The sequence below is a fragment of the Atta cephalotes genome (genome assembly GCF_000143395.1).
Source record: "Atta cephalotes unplaced genomic scaffold scaffold00003, whole genome shotgun sequence".
NCBI classification, from domain to species: Eukaryota; Metazoa; Arthropoda; class Insecta; order Hymenoptera; family Formicidae; genus Atta; species Atta cephalotes.
The window spans coordinates 5,118,268-5,127,213 of record NW_012130067.1 but is presented as its reverse complement, the minus strand read 5'-3'; the positions used below and the strand labels follow the sequence as shown (position 1 = coordinate 5,127,213).

At 32.1% G+C, this 8,946-nt stretch overlaps 1 protein-coding gene across 1 annotated transcript in view; it reads right to left on the bottom strand.

The window, feature by feature from the left end:
* Window positions 1-3,953: 3,953 nt before the first annotated feature.
* LOC105625763 (transmembrane and TPR repeat-containing protein CG4050) overlaps window positions 3,954-8,946 on the bottom strand; it is a 6,092-nt gene continuing 1,099 nt past the window's right edge. The window contains exons 2-12 of the mRNA XM_012207082.1: window positions 7,620-7,756; window positions 7,426-7,507; window positions 7,119-7,334; window positions 6,871-7,043; window positions 6,520-6,775; window positions 6,206-6,354; window positions 5,805-6,117; window positions 5,443-5,733; window positions 5,139-5,321; window positions 4,764-5,048; window positions 3,954-4,628 (exon numbers count right to left, since the gene is read on the bottom strand). Coding sequence (XP_012062472.1) covers window positions 3,954-4,628; window positions 4,764-5,048; window positions 5,139-5,321; window positions 5,443-5,733; window positions 5,805-6,117; window positions 6,206-6,354; window positions 6,520-6,775; window positions 6,871-7,043; window positions 7,119-7,334; window positions 7,426-7,507; window positions 7,620-7,756 — 2,760 coding nt within the window. The remainder of the gene's footprint in view (window positions 4,629-4,763; window positions 5,049-5,138; window positions 5,322-5,442; window positions 5,734-5,804; window positions 6,118-6,205; window positions 6,355-6,519; window positions 6,776-6,870; window positions 7,044-7,118; window positions 7,335-7,425; window positions 7,508-7,619; window positions 7,757-8,946) is intronic.

Below are 8,946 nucleotides of genomic sequence, written 5' to 3'. Positions count from 1 at the left end.
TACATCAAGTAAAACCGAAGTCATAAACATTGCGTAGTCATATACATCACTAAATAGTATCACATCGCTCATCAGATCGCTTGTCAGATTTCCTATGTAGTCATTCAAAAGAAACACGTAAACGAGAATAATTAAATTAGAGAATAATTAAAATCATTTGTTTGAATTTTAATTAGATCAACTTATATGTAAGCGTTTTCTCACGACTCGATGTAAAGGTCTTATGGTGTTGACAGTCAGAAATAAAATGAGAGTAAAAATAATAAAGTCATGTAGTTATTGAAATAAAAATAAAAATAAAGATAAAAGGGGGTAAAACCAATGTTAAATTCCGTAAACAAATTCATATATAGTGAGTCTAAAGAATACGTATCATTCTGTAAATTCAAACTCTGCTTCTGTTGCTTTATATGAATCGCTTTTGAAACCAGTCTTTTATTAAGTACCTTTTCCTCATTTAATATCTTGACATTTTCCCAATCAAAATTGTGTTGATGACTAATTCTGTGTTCTGTTATTACGGAATACTGTGTAGTGTTCTTTTCTTATTTCATGTTGACCATATTGATCTTTAAATAGGTAAATGGGATGCTTAGATCACCCAATAAATAAATTTTATTTATATAGTTATATTTTTTAATAGTTTGTATAGAATTGAATTTACATTATTTATATTTTTGTGAAATAGAAAAATGTAAAAATAAGTAAGACTTCTAGAATTCTTTTTATTTTCCTTTTTCAAACTCCACATATATAATTATCTTAAAAACAAGGTTTTTAAGATAATTATATGTGGAGTGCTGTGACCACCTGCCTATTTAAAGATTAAATCTAACATCGTGATAACTTGATAAGTCTATGAGTATTATTTTGTTTTAATGAAATTAAAAGTTTTTCCATAAAATGGAAAAATTTAAAATTTCGATTCGATATTTGAAAAAATGTAGTAAAGTGCGATATAAAAAAGAACATAATATAGAACATTTAGACTGACAATATTTTTTCTGCTATACAGAATTATAATAAAGATGCATTGTCTTTTAATATTTATATCTATTTTGAAGTACATTTTAAATTATTTTTTATATGGTACAGTATATCAAGTTTTTTATACATATTATAATTTTGTGTTTTTATATTTTTTAAAGTTCACATATTTGACTGCGTTCTTTGGCATTTCATATTTAAGACACGACATATTGATATCCAGTGACATATCTTTCAAACTTCATCAGAATCTTTCTTAGACTTTCGCAAGAATGGATATATTTCTCAAGCATCTATAATCCATAAATTTAAAAAATAAGATATTTTTTGTGCCGGAACCGTTAGATCGGAAACCTCTCCCATCCCAAAATAGTGCTTGTCGGCGACCGAAATGAAAATTTTAAATGGAACACTGGCGTCATTTTTACAGTCACTCGGGCTGAACCAGCGTGACTTACCAAGGACACTGTTTTCGATTAGAACAGAATCCTGCGAGCCATAATGGGTCAATGAGTGTCTTCAGTCCTCCTGGGCGTCGCGTCGCGCCGCAAAGTCGGTCGGTCCGGCAAGCGGTCGTCTCGAGGACGATTAACGCGTTAACCTTCATGTCCAGTTTCCATTCGTCGAAGTCCGAATTTTGTAAGCAATGTGGAATCTAATTTAGTTGTTTCTAATATAGATAATCAAGAGATTATTTGGATTCCATCGATGACGTACGTAGACCCATCATGTCTGAAACGTCAGCCAATGTTCTCTTTAATGTGATAGCATTTAGAAGCGACAATTTGGCCGTGGAAAACTCGATCGTATATTCTCGAGCAACGTTATTTATCGTCATTTTGATGTTAAAATGACACTTAATAACAATAACATCTGCTTTTTGCTATCTGGATTTGTTTTATCCGTAGTTTTTTTTTATTTTAATTTAATTACGCAAAAGTGAAATAGAGATTTTTTAAAAATATGCGTATGAAATTAATAAAAATTTGCTTTGCTATTTAATTTCAGCAGAAGTTCTCTGGACATACTTTTACAATTTTCCTTTCGACGGTGACCTTTCAAAAAAATTATGTCCCAATTAAAATATTTAAACTTTAATGTCTTAAAAAATTTCAATCTTGAATGGATAATACAGAATGAATAAATTTAGAGAAAAAAGTTAGATATTATTTTTGAAATTAATATACATATATCTTAAGGAGATTATAATTTTATTTTAAAAATTATAAAAATATATTTTAAAAATTTAAACACGAATTACAATTATTTCTTATTATTAAGTTTTATATATATTCTAGGTGTATATATATATTCCGGTAAAAACTGTAATAACATTTAAGGATAGATTTCTAAGATCATTTTAAGACGAAAATCCTAATAACTATTAAAATGTCGAGGCTATAATAATAGTTTTTGAATTGTAAGCATTTAAAGTTAGCGAATAATATCATCTAAAGTTCGCGCGTTCAGATGTGATAGGTAAATAGCTGTGTTCAATAGAGAAAGCAGCTTTGCAACTATTGTAAAATTTTTTAATGTAATTGATTTAGATCTATAAGGAATCAAAAGCAAGAACCAATCGTGAAGAATTTTACAATAGTTGCAAAGCTACTTTCTCTATGCTGAACGCAGTCAATGTCAAGCAAAATTAATGCCAATCATATCTAAACGCGCAAACTTTAGACGTATGAGTCCGCTAACTTTAAATACTTATAATTCAAAAACTATTATAGTCTTGATATTTCAATATTAAGTCTTAAAATCTTAGAAATTTATTTAACTATTGTTATGATCTTTACCGGACATCCTGTATATGTTGCGAAATTTTATTACATTTCGATTTCAACATATACACGTAAAACTGAAAGATAAAAAGGAAAAAGTAATTGTGATTCTGTTTACGCGTCTCTGTTAGAGATGATAAAAATACAGGTACGAAATTGGATAATTCACAAGCACCCTATACATTATACGAACTTCGTGTTTTCATTTCCATGTTTATCAGGTATAGCTTTTTTACATTACATACACCAGCACGTTACTATACGTTTGATCCATGGGTGAGAGACGTGATAGGGTAAAAGTCTTGCAACTTTCACATGCATACTACATGATGTTTCAGCAGCCTGGCATCCGATGAACATGAAAGCTAGCTTGATTCATTACTTTATGCCACTTTGCAACCCGCAACGGCTTGCTTTCGTGCTGCAATCGATAATAAGTTGCAGGTAATGCATGGACTAAATTGACGATCGGACGATGACCTTTTGAATAAATTTTGTTTATATGTGTATTGATAAAAAAATAATAAAAGTGATACGAAATTTATATGTAAATTCTTGTGAAATTTCGCATACAAAAAGGAATTAATAAACATAATTGAATCTGATTTTTATTATAATTACAGTAGCGTAATCGTTTCCATACAAATTTTTGTATGAAACGCTACAAATAAAATGAAATTACAAATAAAGAGTAATATATATCTTAAAACTTCAGGATTTCATAGAAATTAGAATTATTTAGGGATGTTAATAAAAAATAATAAAATGATTAAACATGAAACTCGTATAAATTATAATTTTAAGATATAATGTTGTCGGGCTATCATAATTTTTTTTTCTATATTTATTAGAGAATTTATAATGGAATTGGGGCACAAACTTTTTGTTTCTCAAGCATCTTTTAAAATTATTATTATTATTTAAAATTATATTGTAAAATATTTAAAAATTTGGAGATGTGGGGATATAATAAGACTAATAGAGGAGAAAACACATGAGGAAAATAAAAAATGCACGATTGTTTTAAATATATTTTATAAAACGTCCTATTTTTTTTATACAGCATATAAAACAATACTCTGTATTTATTCCATATTCACACATTAGCTCTATATGACTGTACCACCATAACTTTTCGTTATATGCATAACTTTACAGTATTCGGCGGATTTTACATTAATACTATGACAACGCACTGTCCTTTGTCTGCTGAATTCCTTGCTTGCCGCTTACAGTCGCGGCGGCACTCTGATTGAATTGATCGGAATTCGTGTGTTTCGAGCCGTGTTTCTGCGTGATATCTAATTTTGTTACGTCAGCGCTTATAATCCTATCGAAAACCCTGTCAGTAGTAGGTTCCACGATATTAGTCAGTTCTGGGACCGTCGTTTGCTTGGGTCGCTGTCCGTCCTTCGCTTCCGTACCGACGCCGCTCATCGCACGGGCAGGCTTTGATGGACCTTTCAAATGTATAATGTGATTATTCAAGGAATCGGTATTGCTCTGCTTACTTCCTATGTGATTGTGAACTGTTGCGTGATTTGTGAAAACGGACTCCGTCTTTCCCAAAAACTGTCCGTTTGATGACTCTGTATTGAAAGGCCTATCTTTTACATTACTGTTCCAGAAAGAATCGTCAAAAATATCGTTGTCGCGCTGATCTGGCGGTAGACGACTGATACGGGTCCTCACGATCGAAAGATGCCTCTGCACGTAGTCCTGATGTGGAGCTAAAGCGGCAGCACGTTCCAAGCATTGCGCCGCTAAGCCTAGTTTACCCCGTTCCACCATAACAACGCATAAATTATGCAGTCCTTGAATGTTTGTAGGATCCAGTTGCAGTATTCTACGATAACACTGAAATAATCATGCTGATGTTATATCTTTAGAATTACCGACATACGCGATCTTCTTACTGTTGTTTATATTAAAGTATAAATTGCATATATATTTCTAAAAGTAAATAAAAAAAAAGTTTCGTGTATATCTTACATTTTCGGCAGCATCTAAATCCTTTATGTTATTGATATAAATATCTCCCAAAAGAATTAGGCCTTTCACATGATCCGGATGGAATCTGACTAACTGATTTAGAAACGGCGCCGCTTCGAGCGGACGTTGCTCATCGGCTAAAAGTAACGCGAGATTGAACAATGCAGAGCGAAAATCTTCTTTTAATGCGACAGCATTACGGAACCAACGTTCCGCGCTACCACTATCATGATCGTCCATGGCCAACATTCCTAGATTGAAATGTACGCGTTCATTGTTAGAATCCTGTAATTAGAGAAAAGTATTACATAAGTCTATAAGTTCATGATATAATCATAGCTCAAAGAACATTGAAAAAAAAAAAGACGCAATTACCTTTCGTAAAAGTTTCAACAATCTCTCTCTAGCTACTTTACGTAATTCTGCCCGTCCCAATTCTTGGAGTAGTATAGCGGAGTTCAATAACGCTTGTTCATGCTCTGGATCAAATTCTAAAGCTTTGTCCAAGTATGCCAAAGCCTGGGATGCTTTCCCTTGTTCCAAAAATACGACACCAAGCTATGGACATATCATTATAGGAATTTAATTTAACTTTTGTAATCAATTAAAAAAAAATATTTTAAAATATTATTTAATATTGATTGATATTTTTAATATTAGACAGCAACTCAGTACTTACATTATAATAGATATCAGGATTATTACTGTCATAAAATAGTGCTCGCTCATAAACTTCTTGAGCTTCTTTTGTACGATTAAGTTTAATTAAAACATCACCACGATTAATATATGCTTGAGTATAATCCGCACGCATACTGATGGCCTGTCTGTATAATAAATCAGCCTCTTCTAATCTAGTTGCATTCTTAGCTATCAAGTTAGCCAAATTAACAAACACATTTAAATGATTTGGTGCTATACGTGCTTGATAAGATTCTCCCGGTTTTGCTTTTGGTAGTAATGACTTGGCCTAGAAAAAAAGAAGTAGAAGTTATCGAAAGAATTAGACAAATTATATAGATATTTACTGTCATTATTTACCTTTAAGTACGCGTCTTCAGCTTCTTTGAACATTTTTAGATGATTGTAAGTTCTTCCAACATTAATGTGTGCTCCAATATCGTCACCCTGAACTTGTACAGCCATATTGAAAAAATTTAATGCTTCCTTAAAGCGACCTTGGCTCTCTAACGCGTGACCCACATTATTAAACAGTTTAGCGTTTCTATCGTTCACTTTTAAGCCAGACATGAATATTGAATATTCATCTAACCAATCATAATTTCTGACAAAGGTTTTCGTCGTGTGCGCTGCCAGAAGTGTTACGAGTAAAAGTAATACTAACTTCTTGCATCTGAAAGATGGTTTATGTGAGAAAAATATTTTTCATAATGAACAAGAGCAATCCACACAATGTTACGTTCACGAACGAGTTAACTTACTTTTTGTCTGCCAAAATATTCCATCCATATCCAATAAGCATGCAAAATCCCATGGAAGGAGCGTACAACACTCTTTCAGCAATTACAAATCCGACCGGAAAGAAAAGGTTCGACGCGGGTAAAAAAGGGAGTATCATCATAGCCAAACTCTGCAGGCATTATATTGGAAACATATTCGATATTAGTATTGTTAATTACGGAATCTGTATATACAACATTTCAAATAAAATACATGCATATTTTATTCCACAAACACATACTATTATATTCTCTATTAGATTATGTACAATGTAATTGTGCAACGTTCTACTAACCATAATAAGAATGACTGATGTTTGTCTGCTACGTGTTACAACAGCTGTCACAAGTAATCCTAGTACAGTTCCATGAGTAGCTAGGGTCGCGAGATTACGGACATCGGTAAAGCTTTCTACTAATGGTATCGTCCCCATTGTCCAATCACAGCACAAATCACTTGGAAGAAATAGCAGTCTTAGATTCACTGCAGCAAGATAATTATATGTAAGCTGTCTTGTTGGTGTTGTAGCAACCGATGCAGGATTGTCGAATCTAAAGAAGGTGTTCACGTTCGCGATTAGTTTACACTATGAATAAAATTACATATAAAATTACATATAATTTTATATATATATACACAATCATACCTAGTAAATACAGGTAACTTTGAGCCCATTATATGTAACCGTAGGATAAGCAGGCTAAATGTAACAAGTGTAAGGGCGGTCAAACGTTTTGTACCCTCGCCTGACCATGCAGGTGAAATTTTATTACCACCAAAAGTCGATTTTAGTGCTAAGAAAATATCTCTTGCTCTAACCTGAATAAAGTTACAAGCATTAATATAATCTTATACTATAGAAAACATAATGAATGCACATGGAATGAGGTTTACCTTCTGTACAACAAAAATTTCATACAGTACACAAACTGCAGTTGCTGTAATTCCCTGCTCCTTGCACAACATTGCAGTAAATACAAAAAACATAGATAATATCAAGGATTTCCATCCTGTAGATCTTTTGCTTTTGCAACATTTAGTATATGTGATTAAAGCTGCCAGGTAAAATAAAGAGGACAAAGTTTCTGCCCTACCAACTACACCTGTGACCTAGGAATATAATTATGGCCATATTATCAATAACAATTGTTTGCAATAATAATTAAAATCTTTTCAAAATAATTAAAATGTTATTACATACTGCTTCTGTATGTATAGGATGCACAGCAAAAAATAAAGATGACACAAAACTTGCTGCTTCTGGCAGAAACATCAAACAGGTCCTGTAAACAATTTTTCTGCTATTTCTTTTTTTCTATTATTTGAAGCCTTACAGAAATAATTTTCTTTAATTTTGTTGCAAAAAATAAAAATAAAAAATTGATGTAAACCAACCTGAAATATAATAGGCATACTCCAACATGTAGAATAACATTTAGCAGGTGGTATCCCATAGGATCTAGTTGATGAATCAGGTAATTCCATCGGAATGTGAGAACGCAAAGAGGTCTATAAGACTTGTGCGATTGTTCCTATTAAAAAAAAAGGAGAAAAATAATTGATCAACTTGGAACAATTTTAATGTAATTAATGCAACACTTTTGTTGCAATTATTGTCAAAAGATAAATACGAAAAAAGTATCTAGGAAGATGATGTTCTGCAAATATTTTACACATTAAATAATTTTTTTTTTAATAATATTTAAATAATATAGCTCATACTTGTTTAATTTTTTTCTTATTCAGAATAAAAAATATTTCTGATTCTTCAAATATTTTTATACAATGTATACAACCTTCAACAATTTATTATTTTCTTTACAAAATAATTAAAAAATTGTAGATGACAAAAAAATGGTAAAAAAATCACAAAACAAAATTGCATACATTCTCTAGCCTCTACAATTTTTTTCGATTATCTAGAACTTCAAATATTTTGTTTTAAATATTTTGTTTTAAATTAAATCAAAGGTATAACGTGCTCAACGATGACAAAAAATTTAATATCGTTGATTATCAAGTATAATTTTAAAATAGTGTTGTTATTATACTAAAATAGAATTTTCTTGCATCTTTTTTATTTATAACGTAAATCGATATAAAACAGTTTATTCTATTTTGTTAAATTCATATAAATTGTATTATTATCGATATTATAGATATAGAAAAATATTTATTTGTTAACATATGGAAAAATAGAAGATAATTATTTATTTATTTCTCGGGAAATTAACGTGTTCTAAATCTGAATTTCTTGTTGAAGCTATACGTTGATTTCGAGAGAACCGATTCAGGGCTCTTGAAATCGATAGAATTCTAGTGACATCAATTGTCGAGGAACGAAGATAAGTAAAAATCTAATATTTGCCAATCGCCAAAAGCAAACATGGGGGATCATTCTCGCGTGATGCGAGAGGCAAAAATTCGAGATTTTCGAAGTCACATCGATTTCGATCCCCGCTCCATACCGAACGATTCCGGGGATATGTGGAAGGGCAGAAGATGAGGGAAACGGAAGAAGACAGGATGGGAGATCGGATCGGGATGAAATGGACAGGACGCTCGCGGATCAATACGCAGGGGGCCATCTATAGAAGAGGGAGGGTGAAGGGAGGAGGGAGATCTCGGCCGCGCGTCCTCCAGCAACGGGAGTCGGACGATGCCTCCTCTTTTTCTCTCCCTCTCGCTTCCTCCCCCCCTTTCTCTCTCACTCTCTCTCTCT